This window comes from Esox lucius, chromosome 9, assembly GCF_011004845.1.
Source record: "Esox lucius isolate fEsoLuc1 chromosome 9, fEsoLuc1.pri, whole genome shotgun sequence".
In the NCBI taxonomy this organism is placed as follows: domain Eukaryota; kingdom Metazoa; phylum Chordata; class Actinopteri; order Esociformes; family Esocidae; genus Esox; species Esox lucius.
The window spans coordinates 6,698,770-6,722,424 of record NC_047577.1 but is presented as its reverse complement, the minus strand read 5'-3'; the positions used below and the strand labels follow the sequence as shown (position 1 = coordinate 6,722,424).

Below are 23,655 nucleotides of genomic sequence, written 5' to 3'. Positions count from 1 at the left end.
ATATTCATAGCAACCTAGAGTTCTTCCCTTCATGCTTTGGCTTTATATACATTCTTTTTTAATGATCTATTCTATGGACTGAGGAGTTATGAGTCGTTTTCATGGTGACATAGCAATAAAAATTCAATGAACATTTTTGCTGTGCTACTCTTGGATCTCTGGCTACATTTCTTGTGTGCTCTCATGTAATAAAATGACTGACACACTGGTGTCAGTTACTGGTCAGTTACTGATGGACCCAAAATGTCCCTGCCTTGCTAAACGAGAGGTTTATTGATTCTTCAACTTGAGGCTTGGACGTTCTCTAACCAGTGGTTTATTGATTCTTGAACAAAAGGGTTGTTGATTCTTGGAGGAGAGGCTTATTGATTTTTAGATTTGAGTTTAAAGTTCATCCTTCTGCCGTTAAGGGGTCTTGAATGTTTTAGGCATTACTGTACCAAATGAAAAAAAAAAGAAAATGTACACAATGAATGAAACAATCCCAAATAGATCCAAACATCCCACTAATATTACTGACCTTGATTAAACCATTATAAGTATTTACTTAAAACTAAGATGTGTGTGATTTTGTTTCAGTGGTCTTCTTGATCTGAGGAGAATCTGAAAATGATGCCGTTGGGTTTTCTATTGACCATCCTGATCTTTAAGCATCTTCCTGTGGACAGCTCAGGTAAAAGGTTATATTTAGTCACTACTAGTTGTGCTGAAATTAGTAATGTCCAGAGTTCAGAGTATTGTGAAACCTGTTTACAAAGGAAACAACATGTTTGTTCAAACAGTATTTTTGTAGTTCAGTATATTCCCTTTTAAGTTGTTATGCAGTACTCTCTACAACAAATTGGCAGTCATTTTGGACACCAGTATTGTGTCTCAGATAAGTGATTCATCCTTCCAGCTATAAAACTGATGCACGTACCAAATGTTTTCCTTTTGCAATTCGTTCCTTCTTCATAAATGCGGTCGTGTCTGGAGTTTTATAACATTGATCCAGCATTGTTTTGCAGGCTTGGCCGTCACCAGCTGTCAGATGTGTCATGAAAAAGCCACCTGCCTGGTCTTTCCTGGGGAACATCAGAGGGGCGATGCCTTTACAGCACAGTTCAGATGCACCTGTCAAGAGGGCTTCGTTGGCGACGGTCTCACCTGCTACGACCTCAAGATCTGCGCTGGCGGCTCCTGCTGTCGTCAAGGTTACCGCTGGTCCTCCGAGCTGGGCTGTGTGGACGTGGACGAGTGCTCCTTACCCGAGCCGCCGTGCTCCCCTCCTCAGGTCTGTGAGAACACCCCCGGGTCCTTCCACTGCCAGGGGCCTCCTGGAGACGACCTCCTCTCTGGTCCTCCTTCTGGACCTCCTTCTGGTCCTTATAACTTCCAGTTTCAGTGTGGGAGCACACGGTGTCCAGTGGGGGAGGACTGTATCAGTGTTGGGGGGACGTCTCGCTGTGCCGACCCCTGCCAACACTATACTGCACTGAAGGAAGACTGGCGCTCCACCACCAACAACGGTCAGTATAATGGCTTCCACTCCGACCAGTATGTCAACTGGCAGGGCTGGTATCGCCTGTTCCTGGGGAACACCAGTGTTCAGATGCCGGAGAGGTGTGTGGGACAGGACATGTGTGGTACCACTAATCCCCTGTGGCTCTCGTCGCCTCACCCCCAGCTGGGAGACGGGGTGGTTCAGGGATCCATCTGTGGGAATATGTACGGTACCTGCTGCTACTATAACCAAAACCCCATCAATGTCAAAGCCTGCTTCGGAAACTACTATGTCTACAAATTTGTCCAGCCGGTATACAACTCGGCCTACTGTGCAGGTATGTCACTATTATAAAGTCATTTCACCTGATCCCTAAAGAGGTAATTACCCATTCACTGTTTGCCAATTTACAATTTGATGTTTATTTTTCACCCTGAATGTATTGAGTGGGCCTTGAGAAACTGTAATCCACAGTCTGTTTTCCTTTAACTTCTGTTACTAACTTAAACAAATATTTAAAAAGTGAAATGCAGGGAGAACTTTTGTTTGCTTGGACCTTTCCCCAGTCTGGCTTGTATGGAAGCCAAGGCTACGCCAAATAAATGCTGTAGAGTGACTTGTTTCATCCAGATACAGTACACACAGCCTATTCTGAAACAACAGGCAGTTTTACCAAAGCAGATGCTTTACAACCCCAAATAAACCACAGCCCCACATGCTTTCCCCTGCTCTTCAACTTGAGACCTGAAAGCCGTTCTTCCTTGCTCTCAGAATACTTTAGAGTGAAACTGTGAAATGTTCCTTTAAAACATTGAATGTATAGATAATAAATCTTACCAAAGCCATGGAACTCCCTCTTGCTTTTCCAGATGCCAACTCTACAGTGTGTGCTTCCTGTGGAGTATTTGATGCCTGTGTAGAGACCAATAACACAGGCTGGAGATGTGTGAAGAAAGGTGGGCACTGAGATTTACTGTTATGATAATATAACAATACCTTTATTTACATGTACTGGGGGGGTTGCTGGTCTATGGGGGGGTTGTCAAGTTCTTCTTTTGGTTTGTGTTTTTGCATTTTTGCCCGACTGCATAAGCGGAGCCGGCCAAGAAGTGCGAATGTCTCTTACTGAGTGAGTGAGTTATTGACTGACTGACTGACTGCCACTTGTTAAACAGCGCAGTGGTTAGAGAAGTGGACTTGGGAACTATAGGTCCTGAATTTTTAACTCCTCGCAGGCAATGCATAGTACACATTATGAATTTTTCTGTACAGATGAAAACCTTGTGGCTAAAATTTTTAGTATCTTCATTATAGTAAGCCTGAAATAAAACAGTTTACTGTTATATTGCGACTGTGGATTTTCAAAGTATGCATCCGTGCATGCGTTTTGGGTCAGGATAGACAAACACATTTGCTGGCTTAACATACAGTAGTTACATTATAGTAAGCTTTAACTGAAACTGTATACGGTAATATTGCGACTGTTTCTGGCATGGAAAAGTTATTCAGTCTCGCTAGAAATTGCTAAATTCTTATGATTATTCCTACGAAGTTAGTAGATACTAGTAAGCCTAGCAATTACTGGCTAATAAGTTGTTAAAACGGCCAGTGGCAAAAGCCATACATTTCATTTAGGCTATGGTGGAGTTAAACTTAATAAGAAACGTTAGTCAGTTTAACACAATCCTCAATGGAATCTAGCGACTGCTGAAAGTTGTAATGCCCTGACATGGTGGTTAAACACAGTGCCTCTCATGTGGAAGACTTAAGTTTGAATCTATTGAGAGCAATGACTTCTGCAATGACTTCTGTTAGATTCCACGAGTCCCTCGTTTTTTCACTTGATGAAAAAGTTAGTTAACGTCGCCTTTATTGATAGTTATTGTATAAATGTAATTCACGAATGAAAGAAAAAAATACTTAGTTTGGCATTTAAAGAGGAAAATATGTTCTTATGCCATGATAATAAAATAGCTTTTTCAGACTCGCTAGCAATTTATCAATTCTTATGACGGTTCCAGTAAGTTACCGGTAGATACCGGTAAAGCTTATTACTGGCTAAAACACTGTTAAAACGGACTCTTGCAGCTGTTTTAGAGAACCGAGACTAGACACCTGTCATAAATAATTTACAACTTGTGTCTGGGTAGTTACTGTAGTATTGTTTAACATTCTAGTGCATAAGTGTAACAACTCGTCGCGGTGTAGTGTTGGAGGAACCAGGCGCAGGCAGTACTCTCGTTCGTGGGTTTTTATTAAAACAACAAACAAACCAAACACGAACGGAAAACGAAACTAAATACTGATGAAAATAAAGTGCGCGACAACGCGTCTTAACAATCAACATTCAACAGTAATTTAACAACACTCACCGGTATACTAACAGACAGCAACAATGACAAGCAACAGCAACAATGATCCACAATGTGGGGAGCAGAGGGGAAACATATATACACATATATGACTTCTGTTAGATTCCACGAGTCCCTCGTTTTTTCACTTGATGAAAAAGTTAGTTAACGTCGCCTTTATTGATAGTTATTGTATAAATGTAATTCACGAATGAAAGAAAAAAATACTTAGTTTGGCATTTAAAGAGGAAAATATGTTCTTATGCCATGATAATAAAATAGCTTTTTCAGACTCGCTAGCAATTTATCAATTCTTATGACGGTTCCAGTAAGTTACCGGTAGATACCGGTAAAGCTTATTACTGGCTAAAACACTGTTAAAACGGCTAGTGGCAAACGCCATACATAGACGCTATTTGTGGTGGAGGTGAACTTAGTAAGAAACGTTAGTCAGTATAACTGTATCAATGTCATTCATGAATAGCCAGTTTACTATTTAAATGGCCAGAGGCAAAAGAGGATTTGTTCAGGAAAGAGACAAGAGGCTATACTGACACCTGGCAAATGTGCTGCTCTGTGGTGTAGTGGTTAACAACACAGCCTTTCACATGGGTGACCTGAGTTTGAATCCCGAGATGGCAACACTTCCTATTGAGGGCCGGCTGAACTAGGCTTGCCTTGTTTCTTGTTTATTCATCCATCAACTCATGGCAAAGTAGTGGTTATTTTACCTGGTTTACAGTCATTATATTCCAGGTTATATTCCTGTTTTTCCATCCTGCCCAAGTGTCCTAATCTGCTTGATACCTTATATGCTCAGTTCCAGAGCTGGTGTGTGGGAGGAGCTTCATACAGGTGGGCCTTCCTAAAGTTTACCTGGAGGATGCTGGTCTGGATCCTTTCTCCGCTCACATGGCGGACAGCCTCTGTTCTGACCACCAGGATGGTAATGTGTCGGTGTGGTACCAGGTGGAGCTCATGAAGGGACGCTGTGGAAACACTCTGAAGGTGAGGAACATTTAATATTCACTCTGCTTCGACATAAGGATGTAGGAACACAGTGCTGACCCATCCACAGTATTGTCACTGGAGCTGAAAATCAACGGGTGAATTTGTGTCATGAAAAACTACAGGTTTTTAGTGTCCCGACATCGACACTGAACCATGTGCTTCTGTTTTATTACGAGGTTTTTGTACGTGTGAGTTCCTGCCTAAATCGAAACGCCTGTGTATGTTGAATGTGTAATCACTGCTGGGTACTAGTCTTCCCCTCTTCTCCCCAGACAAACGTCACGCATGCTGTCTACTCCAACAGCTTATTGGTTTATCCAGTAGATGGGCGAAACGACTCCCAACCTTTTGGCTTTCCTTTCTCCTGTGTCTATCCTCTGGAGACAGAGAGCAGCCTGGATTTGCCCATCATACCCTACTCACCGTGAGAAAATAAGCAGTTTCTTTGGTTGTCTCGAAGAAAACCATGAACCATTGGTATCAGTGACTAGGGTCTGGTTCTGTGATGGATTGTTCTGGACAACCTTTGATTGTTCCAGGGTGGTTCTTCACCAGACAGACTACCCTCCCAATAAATGACGAGGCAGTTGTTCCAGGAGATATGTTGTGATTCAAAACGGACTCTTGCAGCTGTTTTAGAGAACCGAGACTAGACACCTGTCATAAATAATTTACAACTTGTGTCTGGGTAGTTACTGTAGTATTGTTTAACATTCTAGTGCATAAGTCTGTGATTTATCTCTGCAACTGAATATTTTGCCTGGGCTTAGGTTAACAAGACTAGCCATTGTGCCGAACAGCCATTTGTCAATATAACTGTCTCTTAACTAAAATTTGATTTGTGGCCTTTCTCAAATGTTTCATCTTTTCACAGATCTGATCATTTAGTTGTCGGCGTCGGTCCCAAGGCCAGGGCCTCCATGTCTCTGTATCATCTGTCCAACTACACAGACCCCTACCCGTCTGGTAAACTGGTCACCCTGCTTGTGGGGTCCACCCTGCATGTTGGTGTGTCTGTACAGGAGTCTGATGCAAAGAGTTTTGTTGTCATTCTGGAGGACTGCTACACCACAGAGTCCCCAAGCTATGATGCTTTACCAAGGACCTACTTGATTCAGGACAGGTTTGTGACTGTACTCATTGAAGTGTGTCTGTGTGTGTGTATTACTGTTTGTTGGTATGATTGTGTAGCCCTCTTTGACATGCATCAGCCATTGTAATGATTTGCACGGCCTATATACAAGAGTTGGTGTTGAGTTTTGCATTTTAAGTAACTATCCTCTGTTTTCAGTCCAGTAATTACAATGAATTAAGATGATGTTGTTCATTTTCACCTGTGACTTTCACTAGTTTCTTGAAATTGGATTGGATCAAAGGGTTCCTGTGATATTCTTACAAAACTGTCTTTTGCTCACCGCCATCTACACTCACACCACCATCTACACTCACACCACCATCTACACTCACACTACCTTCTACACTCACACTGCCATCTACACTCACACTAACCTCTACACTCACACCGCCATCTAAACTCACAACCGCCAACTACACTCACACCACCATCTACACTCACACCACCATCTACACTCACACCACCATCTACACTCACACTGCCATCCACACTCACACCGCCCTCTACAATCACACCGCCATCTACACTCACACCACCATCTACACTCACAGTACCTTCTGCACTCACACCGCCATCTACACTCACACCACCATGTACACTCACACCGCCATCTAAACTCACACTGCCATCTACACTCACACCACCATCTACACTCACACTACCATCTACACTCACACCACCATCTACACTCACACCGCCATCTAAAATCACACCGCCATCTACACTCATACCACCATCTACACTCATACCACCATCTACACTCACACCACCATCTACACTCACACCGCCATCTACACTCATACCACCATCTACACTCACACCACCATCTACACTCACACCGCCATCTACACTCACACCGCCATCTACACTCATACCACCATCTACACTCACACCACCATCTACACTCACACCGCCATCTACACTCACACCGCCATCTACACTCACACCGCCATCTACACTCACACCGCCCTCTACAATCACACCGCCATCTACACTCACACCACCATCTATACTCACACCACCATCTACACTCACACCACCGTCTACACTCACACTAACATCTACACTCACACCACCATCTACACTCACACCGCCATCTACACTCACACCGCCATCTACACTCACACCACCATCTAAACTTACACTGCCATCTACACTCACACCACAATCTACACTCACACCACCATCTATACTCACACCACCATCTACACTCACACCACCGTCTACACTCACACTACCATCTACACTCACACTACCATCTACACTCACAGTACCGTCTACACTCACACCACCATGTACACTCAGTATCTTTTCATTTCTTTCTCTGATGCAGACAAAAAAGAAGAGCCATTTGAAAAGAATTTCTGTTGTTTTTCAGTGTAGATGTTTAACTACCAATAAAAATTACATAATTGGCCAACAATAAGAATATCAACCAGCTGATGAAGTCACTTTGAGTGCAGTCATACCAAGTATCAGAGTTCTTAATTAAATTCCTCAACCGTAAGTAAATTGTTTGTGGGTCAGTGTTTATTTGCTCTGGAAAGCACTATGACATTACAATAAATACAAATAACCCATAATACATTGAAAATACCACTTCAAAAGTTCATTGATCTCTTGTGAGATTTTTTTTGGAAGAAACTGGAATTTGCAAGCATGTAGACAAAAGAAAATTGAGTGGAAGTCCTAAAACGTTGTCTGCTTTTGATGGGTACTTAAAGGTCATTTATGAGGGACGTAAGGAAATCCAGTGAATTGCTTGCTCAGCATCTAGCAAAGTCATCTGGCACCAGTGTACACAATCTGACTGTGAAAAGTCTTCACGAAACGCAATTCAATTGTCAATGGCTGATGCACATGATCTTTCTGTCACGATTAAAGTGTATTGATGGTTTTCTGGTGTAGAAGTAGAAGGGCACCTTGACCTGATGTTGATGGCAAAGCAACATGACACTTGTAGTGTATCAACGTCTATACCCGGACAACAACTGGGTTTCACAGGTCCATTTCAGCGTGTGTATTCCTCCACTGCATGAAAGTGATGCCTGTATTTAGTTGAGTTATCTCCGGAGGTTTTTCCCCACTGGTGCCTTGAACACAATTCTGTCACATCCAACAACAAAACTGTAATACTTCACTGTCCTGGTTTAGGAACGTCACAACAGCCTTGTTCATCTGTGACATTGACAAATGTTATCGTGAGTAGGATTGCTATATCTTATTACCCCCCCCGAGCCTTATCGTGACCCAGCGTAATGTGTGTGTGTGTATATATTACTGTTTGTTGGTATGATTGTGTAGCCATGTTTGACATGCATCAGCCGTTGTAATGATTTCCAGGTGCTACCTATGGTAGTTGGGGTGAAGTTTAGCATTTAAAGTAAAATATATTTTTGGGAAGAAAATGGAAGTTGCAAGCATGTAGACAAATTAAAATGCATTGGAAGTCCCAAATAGCTGTCAGCATTTGATGGGTACTTAAATGTCACTTCCTTGAGGGACATAGGGAAATCCAGTGAAGTGCTTTTGCAGCAACTGGGGAAGTCATCTGGCACATAAAAATAAGTCTTCACGAAACGCTGTTCAATTCTCGATGGCTGACGCAGGTGTTTGTTCTTTCAGTCTTGTTAATGACCATATGAAGGAATGAAAGTTGATGTTGAGGGTTTTCTGGTGTCAGCCCCTTGACATGGTGTTGCATGAAAGTGATGCCTGTATTTACTCAGGTTTTCTCTGGAACTTTCCCCACCGGTGCCTTGAGCACAATTCCGTCACATTCGACACAAAACTGTAATTCTTCACTGTCCTGGTTTAGGAACGTCACAACAGCCTTGTTCATCTGTGATGTTGACAAATGTTATCGTGAGAAGGGTTGCTATATCTCATTACCCGCCCAAGCCTAATCGTGACTCACCTGGTCTCCCACTGCTAGCAAGACTTTAGTCAATCCAGTGAACTTATTTACCAGAGAACAACACTGAGCATACTAAAGGCATACTCTGCTCCTTCCAAACAGAGAAGCACCTGGAAAAAAACACACATGTACATCTTCAACTCTTGACATTCCTGTTCCTTGTCTCTTGTCCCAGGTGTCCTCGTGCCCAGGTGACAGTGGAGGAAAGTGGCTCATCCCTCAGGGCTAGTTTCTCTGCTCGGTTGCTGGGAAACCAAATCTACGTCTTCGTGCATTGCAGCCTCAGCCTGTGTGACAAGACAACCTTCCCCTGCACTCCGGTCAGTACCAGTCTGGAAGTAGGTTTATATACAGTACCAAGACCAGTCTGGTAGTAGTTGCAGGTTTATTTTCAGTACCAAGATCTGTCTGGTATAGTTGTAGGTTTATATACAGTACCAAGACCAGTCTGGAAGTAGTGGGTTTTATACAGTACCAAGACCAGTCTGGTAGTAGATGTAGGTTTATATACAGTACCAAGACCAGTCTGGTAGTAGTTGTAGGTTTATATTCAGTACCAAGACCAGTCTGGAAGTAGTTGTAGGTTTATATACAGTACCAAGACCAGTCTGGTAGTAGATGTAGGTTTATATTCAGTACCAAGACCAGTCTGGTAGTAGTTGTAGGTTTATATACAGTACCAAGACCAGTCTGGTAGTAGTGTGTTTTATACAGTACCAAGACCAGTCTGGTAGTAGACGTAGGTTTATATACTGTACCAAGACCAGTCTGGTAGTAGTGTGTTTTATACAGTACCAAGACCAGTCTGGTAGTAGTTGCAGGTTTATATTCAGTACCAAGATCAGTCTGGTAGTAGTTGTGGGTTTATATTCAGTACCAAGACCAGTCTGGTAGTAGTTGTAGGTTTATATACAGTACCAAGACCAGTCTGGTAGTAGTTGTACGTTTATATACAGTACCAAGACCAGTCTGGTAGTAGTTGTAGGTTTATATGCAGTACCAAGACCAGTCTGGTAGTAGACGTAGGTTTATATTCAGTACCAAGACCAGTCTGGTAGTAGTTGTAGGTTTATATTCAGTACCAAGACCAGTCTGGTAGTAGACGTAGGTTTATATACTGTACCAAGACCAGTCTGGTAGTAGTTGTAGGTTTATATACAGTACCAAGACCAGTCTGGTAGTAGTTGTATGTTTATATACAGTACGAATACCAGTCTGGTAATAGTTGTTTGTTTATATACAGTACCAAGACCAGTCTGGTAGTTGTTGTAGGTTTACAGTATCAAGACCAGTCTGGTAGTAGTTGTAGGTTTATATACAGTTAATTTGGCTGTTGGTATAAAGGTACTGTGTAAATAGTTCCATACTGATTTGGATCAACAGTGTTTGGTCTCTATGAGTTCCTGGTGTCTCTGGTTCTGTATGACTGAGTTCCCTGTGTCTCTGGTTCTCTATGACTGAGTTCCCTGTGTCTCTGGTTCTCTATGACTGAGTTCCCGGTGTCTCTGGTTCTCTATGACTGAGTTCCCAGTGTCTCTGGTTCTCTATGACTGAGTTCCCTGTGTCTCTGGTTCTCTACAGGTGTGCTCCAGGAGAAGATCCCGCTCTGTGTCCACCTCCACCTCCCTCAAGCCTCTTACCATCGGACCAATCACCTGTGAGTATTTAGTTCAATATAAAATACAGTAGAGGCCTCAGGCCTTAATGAAGATCTGTCAGTGAACAGAGGAGGGTGGTCAGAAGTGCTGGTTGTTGGTCGTTCTGGTGGGTTTCCTCTCTAACTGTCTGTCTGTGTTTCACCTCCAGGGGTCCAGAGTCTGGAGTGAGCTTTAGGAACTCCCTCAGGATGTTGAAGAATGGGCCCTCCCTGATCTCCATCGGACCAGAATTAACCAATTATCTTTCATTGTAATACATGTAATACATGTATGCAATACAACTTGATTTTATTGTGTATATTGTGTGCACATAGATTGGATTTTCATTGGCCTGATCATTCTGTGGAGACTTCAAACCTGAGTTGCTGTGTATCTGAGGTGATTTAATGATGCCAATAAATAATGCTGCATGATGATAGTCATTGTGTGATAATTCAATATTCAGCAGGTATTAATGTTCTTAGGCAGGAGATTTTACTTTCTCAGATGTTAGATGAGAAGACGGTCCATGGTATTACTTTCTCAGATGTTAAATGATCAGATGGTCCATGGTTTTACTTTCTCAGATGTTAAATGACCAGATGGTCCATGGTTTTACTTTCTCAGATGTTAAATGATCAGATGGTCCATGGTTTTACTTTCTCAGATGTTAAATGATCAAAATCAGACATTTCAAAAAGTGGTGGGGACAAAATCCGCCATTTCAAAAAGTGGTGGGGACAAAATCAGCCATTTCAAAAAGTGGTGGGGACAAAATCAGCCATTTCAAAAAGTGGTGGGGACAAAATCAGCCATTTCAAAAAGTGGTGGGGACAAAATCAGCCATTTCAAAAAGTGGTGGGGACAAAATCAGCCATTTCAAAAAGTGGTGGGGACATGTCCCCAGCGTCCCCAGTGTGAATGACACCTATGAATAGGTTATATTACTTAGGATATTGTTCATGCAAAGAACTACAGGTGCCAGTCATAAAATTTGAATATCATCAAAAAGTTGTTTTATTTCAGTAATTCCATTCAAAAAGTGAAACTTGTATATTGTATGCATTCATTACACAGACTGATATATTTCAAATGTTTATTTCTTTTAATTGTGATGATTATAACTGGCAACTAATGAAAATACCAAATTCAGTATCTCAGAAAATTTCAATATTACTTAAGACCAATACAAAAAAAATATTTTTTGAAATGTTGGCCAACTGAAAAGTATGAACATGAAAGGTATTAGCATGTACAGCACTCAATACTTAGTTGGGGCTCCTTTTGTCTGAATTACTGCAGCAATGCGGCGTGGCATGGAGTCGATCAGTCTGTGGCACTGCTCAGGTGTTATGAGAGCTCAGTGGCCTTCAGTTCTTCTGCATTGTTGGGTTGTCTTCCTCTTCACAATACCCCAAACATTTTCTATAGGGTTAAGGTCAGGCTAGTTTGCTGGCCAATTAAGAACAGGGATACCATGGTCCTTAAACCAGGTACTGGTAGCTTTGGCACTGTGTGCAGGAGCCAAGTCCTGTTGGAAAATGAAATCTGCATCTCCATAAAGTTGGTCAGCAGCAGGAAGCATGATGTGCTCTAAAACGTCCTGGTAGATGGCTGAGTTGACCTTGGACCTCAGAAAACACAGTGCACCAACACCAGCAGATGACATGGCACCCCAAACCATCACTGACTGTGGAAACTTTACACTGGACTTCAAGCAACGTGGATTCTGTGCCTCTCCTCTCTTCCTCCAGACTCTGGGACTTTGATTTCCAAAGGAAATGCAACATTTACTTTCATCAGAGAACATAACTTAGCAGCAGTCCAGTCCTTTTTGTCTTTAGCCCAGGCGAGACGCTTCTGACGCTGTGTCTTGTTCAAGAGTGGCTTGACACAAGGAATGCGACAGCTGAAACCCATGTCTTGCATACGTCTGTGCGTGGTGGTTCTTGAAGCACTGACTCCAGCTGCAGTCCACTCTTTGTGAATCTCCCCCACATTTTTGAATGGGTTTTGTTTCACAATCCTCTCCAGGGTGCGGTTATCCCTATTGGTTGTACACCTTTTTCTACCACATCTTTTCCTTCCCTTCGCCTCTCTATTAATGTGCTTGGACACAGAGCTCTGTGAACAGCCAGCCTCTTTAGCTATGACCTTTTGTGTCTTGCCCTCCTTGTGCAAGGTGTCAATGGTCATCTTTGGGACATGTCAAGTCAGCAGTCTTCCCCATGATTGTGTGGCCTACAGAACTAGACTGAGAGACCATTTAAAAGCCTTTGAAGGTGCTTTGAGTTAATTAGCTTATTAGAGTGTGGCACCAGGTGTCTTCAATATTGAACCTTTTCACAATATTCAAATTTTCTGAGATACTGAATTTGGGGTTTTCATTAATTGTCAATTATAATCATCAAGCTTAAAGGAACCGTATGTAAGAAATCTATTTCAATTCATCATAAAATGGCCCTGATGTGTCACTGGACATTAAGAAATCATATTCATTTCAAATACTTATATCACTGACAACAGTAGTCTGGCCAGGATATTGTCATTTAAAAGTGAGAGTTGCAGCCCTCAACTGATGTTGATGTTGTCATGTTGTGTTTTGGCCTGATGCGCCACCCTCCACCTATCTACCAATCACGAAGTCAGTAGTGTTTCAGGATCCGGGTTGCCAGCTCTGCTCTAACCTAACTCTAGTCAGATAAATAATGTCTAACGTTAAAAGACCTCATTATAATTCCGAAATACGTTGTGACAAAGTCCGAAATAAAACAAGAATTTGTATAGGAGATGCCTTTGAAAGATGGAGATGGCTGAAAACGGAGAAGAATTTGAAGACAGATACCAACATTGCTAATTTTCTCCTGGACAGGTAGGATTCATCTATGTTTGACTAACTTGTACTTGATGTCAATGGACATTTCATATATTCATGACAGTCGAACAAAGTTAAGCATGTTCGTGCAAAGTAACGTTACGTTAGCTCATATGGACGTATGCTAACATTAGCAATGCATTATCAGAGCCCGTTTCTCTGTCCTTATGCTGAGACGCTGAGGAAAACAACATTAGCATGCCCATTATGGCAATTTGAAACGTAATTGAGACAGAAGCCTAACTATACCTTTGAAAAAATTATTCCTCATTCGTTCTTCGCGTATATTGTGGACAAAGTTACACATGCTGCAAGTTGACCTGTTATGACCATTGTTAATGTTATTTAGTTACTCTAAATCTTTTCTGATGGGACTGAAAAAAACCCTGTGATAGCCATTGGTGATATTGAATTTGTCCCGTGTTATACTTGCTGTGGCAAATGTTTTGGTTATTTGTTAGCCTACTTATGACAAAAACTTTTGTACTTGTCTGAATCAGGCTGAAACAAGTGAGAGCAGTACAAGTGCTAACTCAAAATAAAAATGTTTGCACTATGATATTGTTTGTTTGGAAGCACTAGGCGCAATTCCAACGTAGAATAACTTTTTCTAATGTCCATAACATTAATGAAAAGCACAGTGTAGCCTATGACGTAAAAAAAAATTGGCCCACTTGGAACGTTTTTTGTAGCCTACTTGTTTTTCATGCAAGTTCTACAGCCCAAAATAGTAGAATGTCATGTAATCTTTCACATCACATATTTTTGCGTTATGGACGTGTGCTGCAGGGTAAGTAAAAAATACAGCTGGCCGCTTTCACTTATAGCATCAGCTAAACGAATAGCTGTACCTTTGATATCGGTTACACAGAGTGACATAGGCTTGTGCTTACGTTAATGACAGATACCTAACGTTACAAGTTAGACTAACAGCTACTGTTCTAACAATGTACATATGAGTATACATCTTTACGATTATATCTGACTAATGACAATAAGTACATTTTTGCAATACATAATTACTTCACAAAATATATGTTTTTCTGTTAAAAGCATAAACATAATTAACAGAAAAAAAACCTTACTGTGCAGTACCAGTTTTGGCCACAATCCTACATACGGTTCCTTTAAAAGAGATAAACACTTGAAATATATCAGTGTGTGTGGAATGAATGTATACATTATACAAGTTACGGAAATACGGAAATAAATCTAATTTATGATGATATTCTAATTTTATGACCAGCACCTGTAGGGACTGCACATGAATGGATGTCCTGTATCAACCTTAAAACATTACAGTACAAACTGTGTTCTTGCAAAAAACGACATGAGTTTATGTCCTGTGTCAACATGAACAAATTCAGTTATTTAATGCAGTTGTAAACCATTAATAAAGTAAAGGTTTACCATTTGTTCAAGTATTGTTCATCATTGTTCATCAATGTTCATTCAAGGTAACTACTGCATTTGTTAATGGTCGTTCATGTACACTTATCGGAAAGTGTTACCAAAGTAGGATTGTTGAAAATAGTTTTCTTTTTGGGAAACATTTGTTGTGCAAAAACAATATAGGACATTTCTTGCTTTTGTTAATGTATTTAAAAGCATTTGACAGATTTAATTAAATCTTTATGACAGTATTTGAAAATACTTAATGACATCTTGACCAAAGTCCAAAATGTACCACTGTACTTGAGGTCAAGAAAAATATTAATGACACTGTTATGAAAGCATTTGACAGTGTTAAAATATTTCATGACATCTTCATGACAAGTCCAAATTGTACCACTGCAGTTCAAGGTCAAGGAAAATATTCATGACACAATTATAATGGTCTCATGACAACCAATGTCAAAACCAACCACATATGACAGTTGTATTTAATGCTAACACATAAAGCTAAATAGTTTCTTCAAGTTTGATAATCAGGCCTGCTATGACATGTTTATGACAGGTAATGTTTCTGACTAACTGCGCTATAGCATGGTTTGGCGTTTGCTCCGTAGCCGACTGGAAGGCCCTGCAACGGGTGGTGGAAACCGCCCAGCACATCACTGGTACCCAGCTCCCAGCCATCGTAGACCTCCAGCACATCACGGGTACCCAGCTCCCAGCCATCGTAGACCTCCAGCACATCACGGGTACCCAGCTCCCAGCCATCATAGACCTCCAGCACATCACTGGTACCCAGCTCCCAGCCATCATAGATCTCCAGCACATCACTGGTACCCAGCTCCCAGCCATCATAGACCTCCAGCACATCACTGGTACCCAGCTCCCAGCCATCATAGACCTCCAGCACATCACTGGTACCCAGCTCCCAGCCATCATAGACCTCCAGCACATCACTGGTACCCAGCTCCCAGCCATCGTAGACCTCCAGCACAAGCTGTCTGCACAGGGTGTGTGGCATCATCAGGGACCCTTCACATTCATGCCACAAACTGCCCTACTTCCATCAGGCAGGTGGTACTTCATTCCCGCACCAGCAGGCTCAGGAACACGTTCTGTCCATCTACTGTAACCCTGCTGAACTAGGTGACCCATCACTAACCATATCCACCCTTTGTACTACTGGACTCTGACACTGCCTTGCAAAGTCTGAAGTTTTCAGTTGTTACAGGTACACGTCTGCCTCGGGAACCTCCCTGCTGCTATCCCTGCATTTCAGTTGCACATGCTACCCTACTCCTTCAGTTTCATTGTACTGTACTTGTTCAATTACAATAAAGTTGAATCTAATCAAATGTTGTCGTGGTTAATGTCAAGTTGTCATAACAAAGACATTGACAAGTGATGTTGTCTCAGTTAATGTCAAGTTGTCATAACAAAGACATTGACAGGTGATGTTGTCTCAGTTAATGTCAAGTTGTCATAACAAAGACATTGACAGGTGATGTTGTCTCAGTTAATGTCAAGTTGTCATAACAAAGACATTGACAGGTGATGTTGTCTCAGTTAATGTCAAGTTGTCATAACAAAGACATTGACAGGTGATGTTGTCTCAGTTAATGTCAAGTTGTCATAACAAAGACATTGACAGGTTATGTTGTCTCAGTTAATGTCAAGTTGTCATAACAAAGACATTGACAGGTGATGTTGTCTCAGTTAATGTCAAGTTGTCATAACAAATTACATAATCAACCAAATGACATCTAATGACAACATTCATAAACTTTCATAGTTATTCCTTAATTATTCCTTAATCCTTCATGTGTCATGACAATGTCATGTCACTCTTATGCATACCCCTTCAAGTAAAGTGTTACTGAACTGTTTTTGTAGAAGGGTATCATGTGAAGATATTGGGTACAGCAATGAAATAAAATGAATCAGCAAACGCCCAGTTAGTAAACTTTCCATTGAAGATGACATGCATTGTCAGTACTGAATGAAAGGTGAAAAAATACTGTTTGACCATCATATCACTGATTAAATGTTTGGCTTGGTTAAATAAAAGACGGTTTTATTGTCGTAGCCATGAATACATAGACACTCTTACTGGTATGGATTACTTTCTAAAATTTGACAGGTAGTTGTTCCATTAGCAAGGAATTGATTTTCCTAACGAATAATTCATTACTTGGTGGAAAACAATGTCCCTTTACATTGAGTAATATGACCCCCCCCCCCCCCCCCCCACAAGAGGTATATATTCTGTTGCTCAAAGTGGTCACCGATAATACACAGAAAGGTAAGTGTCCCAGCCTTGCTAAACCAGAGGTTTTTTGATTCTTCGGCAAGAGGCTTGCACGTTATTGAATGAGTGGTTTATTGATTCTTCGGCAAGAGGCTTGCACGTTATTGAATGAGTGGTTTATTGATTTCTTGAACAAAAGGCTTGTTGATTCTTGAATGTTATCCGAACAAATTGAAAATGTTTTTGTACCAAATAAATCTGCACTTCTCAGTAATATTGCTGGCCCTGGTTGAAACTATTATATTAATATATTTAAAACTAAGATGTGTGTGAATTTCTTTCAGTTGTCTTCCTGATCTGAGGAGAATCTGAAAATGATGCCGTTGGGTTTTCTACTGACCCTCCTGATCTTTAAGCATCTTACTGTGGACAGCTCAGGTAAAAGGTTATATTTAGTCACTACTAGTTGTGCGACCCGCGACCCGGCCCCGGATAAGCGGAAGATGATGGATGGATGGTTGTGCTGAAATTAGTAATGTCCAGAGTTCAGAGTATTGTGAAACCTGTTTACAAAGGAACCAACATGTTTGTTAAAACTCTATTTTTCTTGTTCATTTCATTCCCTCACGAATAGTTGTACACTATACAAAAGTCATTTTGTCTGGTGTCCAAGATATGGGATTCCTCCGTCCCGTTTTAAAAATGATTCCTACATACATACATTTTCCCTTAATATATTTGGTCATTGATTCTGATATCAGGGCTCCTATTCAATTGTTCTCAAAGGAACCTCCTGGTGTAACTAAATGTTCAATGAAAAAAACTGTTGATTAGGTCAAGGAATGACAGGCACAGAATAGTGCAAGCTGCGTTCCAGGTGGTTTTGTGTGCAAAAATACCAGACTCGGATGCAGCCAGCAGTATTCAGGGTGCATGCCTCTCAGTATTGTGTCTTTGTTGCCTGGCACCCTCTGGATTCAAAAGTTTGGATGTCCAAATCACCTCCTACATAGTGGACCTTCCTTTAACCACATCCTGATGTCAAATGTAGTGCACTAATAAATAAATAGGTTGTCATTCGTTCCTTCTTTATAAGTGTGGTCGTGTCTGGAGTTTTATAACATTGATCCAGCATTGTTTTGCAGGCTTGGCCGTCACCAGCTGTCAGATGTGTCATGAAAATGCCACCTGCCTGGTCTCTCCTGGGGAACGTCAGAGGGGCGATGCCTTTACAGCACAGCTCAACTGCACCTGTCAAGAGGGCTTCGTTGGCGACGGTCTTACCTGCTACGACCTCAAGATCTGCGCTGGCGGCTCCTGCTGTCGTCAAGGTTACCGCTGGTCCTCCGAGCTGGGCTGTGTGGACGTGGACGAGTGCTCCTTACCCGAGCCGCCGTGCTCCCCTCCTCAGGTCTGTGAGAACACCCCCGGGTCCTTCCACTGCCAGGGGCCTCCTGGAGACGACCTCCTCTCTGGTAATCGTTCTGGTCCTTCCAACACCCGATCAGTGCAGTTTCAGTGTGGGAGCACATGGTGTCCAGTGGGGGAGGACTGTATCAGTGTTGGGGGGACGTCTCGCTGTGCTGACCCCTGCCAACACTATACTGCACTGAAGGAAGACTGGCGCTCCACCACCAACAACGGTCAGTATAATGGCTTCCACTCCGACCAGTATGTCAACTGGCAGGGCTGGTATCGCCTGTTCCTGGGGAACACCAGTGTTCAGATGCCAGAGAGGTGTGTGGGACAGTACATGTGTGGTACCTATTACCCCCTGTGGCTCTCGTCGCCTCACCCCCAGCTGGGAGAAGGGGTGGTTCAGACGGCTGTCTGTGGGAACATGTATAGTGACTGCTGCTACTACAGACAATCAATCAATGTCAAAGCCTGCTTTGGAAACTACTATGTCTACAAATTTGTCCCAACGTCATACAGCTCGGCCTACTGTGCAGGTATGTCACTATTATAAAGTCATTACACCTGATTCCTAAAGGGGAAATTCACTGTTTGCCAATTCACTATGTGATTTTTATTTTTCACCCTGAAAGTAGTGAGTGGGTCTACAGAAACTCTAATCCATAGTTTGTTTTCTTTTAATGTCCATTACTAAAAATTATACGAAAATGTGAGCATGTCTTTTTTCCTTCCGAGCATTACTTTCAAAGTAAAATGCAGAGAGATCTTTCACTTGCTTGGACCTTTCCCAAATTGGCTAGGCCAAATAACGTTTCAGAGATGAAGGTGGCGTGAACAACCAAACCCTAGTTCCCTACAGAGAGACCGACTGAAACGGATCCATGGGAATAGTTCTTCCATGCTCACAGATACTTTCAGAGTGAAACTGTGAAATGTTCCTTTAAAGACATTGAATGTTTAAATAACTCATCCTACAAAAGCCATGTAACTCCCTCTTGCTTTTCCAGATGCCAACTCTACAGTGTGTGCTTCCTGTGGATTATTTGATGCCTGTGTAGAGAACAATAACACGGGCTGGAGATGTGTGAAGAAAGGTGGGCACTGAGATTTACTGTTATAATAATATAACGGTACCTTTATTTAAATGTACTGGAAGGGGGGTGGCTGGTCAATGGGAGGGTTGTCAAATTCTTATTTTGCTTTGTGTTTGTATTTTTTATTTAACTATCAACTCATGGGAAAGTAGTGGTTATTTTACCTGGTTTTCAGTCATTATATTCCAGGTTTTGGTATATCCTGTTTTTCCATCCTGCCCAAGTGTCCTAAACTGCTTGCTACCTTATAATTTGCATAGTTCCAGAGCTGGTGTGTGGGAGGAGCTTCCTACAGGTGGGCCTTCCTAAAGTTTACCTGGAGGCTGCTGGTCTGGATCCTTCCTCTGCTCACATGGCGGACAGCCGCTGTTCTGACAACCAGGATCATAATGGTGTGGTGTGGTACCAGGTGGAGCTCATGAAGGGACGCTGTGGAAACACTCTGAAGGTGAGGAACATTTAACATTCACTCTGCTTCGACATAAGGATGTAGGAACACAGTGCTGACCCATCCACAATATTTCCATTGTAGTTGAAACAAACAAATAAACAATAGGCAATTTGAGAAATGAAATATGTCACATGGTTATTTAGTGTCTCGACATCGACACTGATTAATGTATTATTCTGTTTCTACGTTTGTGTTCAATGCTCCTGCCTAAATCGAAACGTTTGTCTCGGAATCTTAATGTGTAATCGCTGCAGATCCCGTAGTCTTCATCAACTCTTCCCCTCTTCTCCCCAGACGAACGGCACAATTGCTGTCTACTCCAACAGCTTATTTGTTTATCCAATAGATGGGCGAAAGGACTCCCAACCCTTCGGCTTTCCTTTCTCCTGTGTCTATCCTCTGGAGACCGAGAGCAGCCTGGATGTGCCCATCATACCATACTCACCGTGAGAAAATAAGCAGTTTCTTTGGTTGTCTCGAAGAAAACCATGAACCATTGGTATCAGTGACTAGGCTCTGGTTCTGTGATGGATTGTTCTGAACAACCTTTGATTGTTCCAGGGTGGTTCTTCACCAGACAGACTACCCTCCCAATAAATGACGAGGCAGTTGTTCCAGGAGATATGTTGTGATTCAAAACTGATTCTTGCAGATGTTTTAGAGAACCGAGACTAGACAACTATTAAATGCAGTCATCTTGGTAGTTAATACTGTATTGTGTAACATTCTAGTGCATAAGTCTGTGATTTATCTCTACAACCGAATATTTCTGCCTGGACTTTCTGCCTAGGTTAACAAGACTAGCCATTGTGCAGAACAAACATTTGTCAACATAACTGTCTTTTAACGGTCACAGAGTTCAATTTGATTTGTGGATTTTCCCAAATTTTTCATCTTTTCACAGATCTGATCATTTAGTTGTCGGCGTCGGTCCCAAGGCCAGTGCCTCCATGTCTCTGTATCGTCAGTCCAACTACACAGACCCCTACCCGGCTGGTAAACTGGTCACCCTGCTTGTGGGGTCCACCCTGCATGTTGGTGTGTCTGTACAGGAGTCTGATGCAAAGACTTTTGTTGTCATTCTGGAGGACTGCTACACCACAGAGTCCCCAAGCTACGATGCTTTACCAAGGACCTACTTGATTCAGGACAGGTTTGTGACTGTACTCATTGAAGTGTGTCTGTGTGTATATTACTGTTTGTTGGTATGATTGTGTAGCCATGTTTGACATGCATCAGCCGTTGTAATGATTTCCAGGTGCTACCTATGGTAGTTGGGGTGAGGTTTAGCATTTGAAGAAACTGAAAGTTGCAAGCAAGTAGACAAATTAAAATGCAGTGGAAGTCCCAAAAAGCTGTCAGCATTTGATGGGTACTTAAAGGTCACTTCTTTGAGGGACACAGGGAAGTCCAGTGAAGTGCTTACACAGCAACTGGCAAGGTCATCTGGAACCAGCTGTTCAATTCTCGATGGCTGACACAGGTGTTTGTTCATTCAGTCTTGTTAATGACCATACGAAGGAATGAAAGTTGACGTTGAGGGTTTTCTGGTGTCAGCCCCTTGACATGGTGTTGCATGAAAGTGATGCCTGTATTTACTCAGGTTTTCTCTGGAACTTTCCCCACCGGTGCCTTGAGCACAATTCCGTCACATTCGACACAAAACTGTAATTCTTCACTGTCCTGGTTTAGGAACGTCACAACAGCCTTGTTCATCTGTGATGTTGACAAATATTATCGTGAGAAGGGTTGCTAAATCTCATTACCCTCCCGAGCCTAATCGTGACTCACCTGGTCTCCCACTGCTAGCAAGACTTTTGTCAAACCAGTGAACTTATTTACCAGAAAACAACACTGGACATTTTAAGGCATACTCTGCTCCTCCCAAACAGAGAAGCACCTGGAAAAAAGCACACATGTACAATCTTTAGACATTCCTGTTCCTTGTCTCTTCTCCCAGGTGTCCTCGTGCCCAGGTGACAGTGGAGGAAAGTGGCTCATCCCTCAGGGCTAGTTTCTCTGCTCGGTTGCCGGGAAACCAAGTCTACGTCTTTGTGCACTGCAGCCTCAGCCTGTGTGACAAGACAACCTTCCCCTGCTCTCCGGTCAGTACCAGTCTGGAAGTAGATGTAGGTTTATATACAGTACCAAGACCAGTCTGGTAGTAGATGTAGGTTTATATACAGTACCAAGACCAGTCTGGAAGTAGTTGTAGGTTTATATACAGTACCAAGACCAGTCTGGTAGTAGTTGTAGGTTTATATACTCTACCAAGACCAGTCTGGTAGTAGTTGTAGGTTTATATTCAGTACCAAGACCAGTCTGGTAGTAGTTGTATGTTTATATACAGTACGAATACCAGTCTGGTTATAGTTGTTGGTTTATATACAGTACCAAGACCAGTCTGGCAGTAGTTCTAGGTTGATATACAGTACCAAGACCAGTCTGGTAGTTGTTGTAGGTTTACAGTATCAAGACCAGTCTGGTAGTTGTTGTAGGTTTATATACAGTTAATTTGTCTGTTGGTATAAAGGTACTGTGTAAATAGTTCCATACTGGTTTGGATCAACAGTGTTTGGTCTCTATGACTTCCCGGTGTCTCTGGTTCTCCATGACTGAGTTCCCTGTGTCTCTGGTTCTCTATGACTGAGTTCCCCATGTCTCTGGTTCTCTATGACTGAGTTCCCCATGTCTCTGGTTCTCTATGACTGAGTTCCCGGTGTCTCTGGTTCTCTATGACTGAGTTCCCCATGTCTCTGGTTCTCTATGACTGAGTTCCCTGTGTCTCTGGTTCTCTATGACTGAGTTCCCCATGTCTCTGGTTCTCTATGACTGAGTTCCCTGTGTCTCTGGTTCTCTACAGGTGTGCTCCAGGAGAAGATCCCGCTCTGTGTCCTCCTCCACCCCCCTCAAGCCTCTTACCATCGGACCAATCACCTGTGAGTATTTAGTTCAATATAAAATACAGTAGAGGCCTCAGGCCTTAATGAAGATCTGTCAGTGAACAGAGGAGGGTGGTCAGAAGTGCTGGTTGTTGGTCGTTCTGGTGGGTTTCCTCTCTAACTGTCTGTCTGTGTTTCACCTCCAGGGGTCCAGAGACTGGAGTGAGCTTTAGGAACTCCCTCAGCATGTTGAAGAATGGGCACTCCCTGATCTCCATCGGACCAGAATTAACCAATTATCTTTCAAGGTCACTGAACCACTTTCACGGATTAATGTAATTAATTCATGCAATTCAGGGTGATTTCATTGTGTTGTATGAACTGTAATTGTAACTTGTTTTTGAGGAACAATCATTCCTTAAAGAGTTGTAGTGTAAATGCCAACCGAAACTGAGTGGCTGTTTGAATGCAGTGAATTTATGATGGAAATAAACAAGTGCATGATCTAAGTCTTTGTCTGACGACTACCTATTCAGCAGGTCATTCAACATTAAAACATATTCATTTAAACTCATCTATTTTTAATTTACTCTCTATATCATTATTTCTCGACCTGATGTCAGATGGTTGCTTGCACTGAACAAAGTTTATGGATCGCACAAGCCTCTAATCCATTGTTCCGTTTTCTTTAGATAGCAATTACCAACTTCAGCTACCTTTAGCCACTCCTATAGCTAAAAATGTCATTCTGATTTGTACA

General features: G+C 42.1%; 1 protein-coding gene across 3 annotated transcripts; it reads left to right on the top strand.

The window, feature by feature from the left end:
* Positions 1-570: 570 nt before the first annotated feature.
* On the top strand, positions 571-23,404 carry LOC105012045 (uromodulin-like). Of its 3 annotated transcripts, none has more exons than XM_034294172.1 (9): positions 571-673; positions 1,008-1,820; positions 19,476-19,562; positions 19,823-20,010; positions 20,308-20,459; positions 20,918-21,166; positions 21,974-22,118; positions 22,877-22,952; positions 23,102-23,404. In XM_034294172.1, exons 1-9 carry the CDS (start codon positions 610-612, stop codon positions 23,119-23,121), a joined length of 1,794 nt encoding a protein of 597 aa, XP_034150063.1. In that variant the 5' UTR covers positions 571-609; the 3' UTR covers positions 23,122-23,404. The 3 variants fall into 3 exon arrangements, with proteins under 3 accessions (XP_034150063.1, XP_034150062.1, XP_034150064.1); XM_034294173.1 differs by lacking the exons at positions 571-673; positions 1,008-1,820 and adding exons at positions 17,402-17,490; positions 18,198-19,004; XM_034294171.1 differs by lacking the exon at positions 571-673 and having other exon boundaries at positions 875-1,820.
* The last annotated feature ends 251 nt before the right edge of the window (positions 23,405-23,655 follow it).

Bases quoted from the DNA above. Each gene is read 5' to 3' on its own strand.
- LOC105012045 (XM_034294171.1), top strand. From the start codon at position 923: ATGTTTTCCTTTTGCAATTCGTTCCTTCTTCATAAATGCGGTCGTGTC. The intron at 1,821-19,475 runs GTATGTCACTAT...TTGCTTTTCCAG, and splicing joins CAACTCGGCCTACTGTGCAG to ATGCCAACTCTACAGTGTGT. The intron at 22,119-22,876 runs GTCAGTACCAGT...GGTTCTCTACAG, and splicing joins CAACCTTCCCCTGCTCTCCG to GTGTGCTCCAGGAGAAGATC.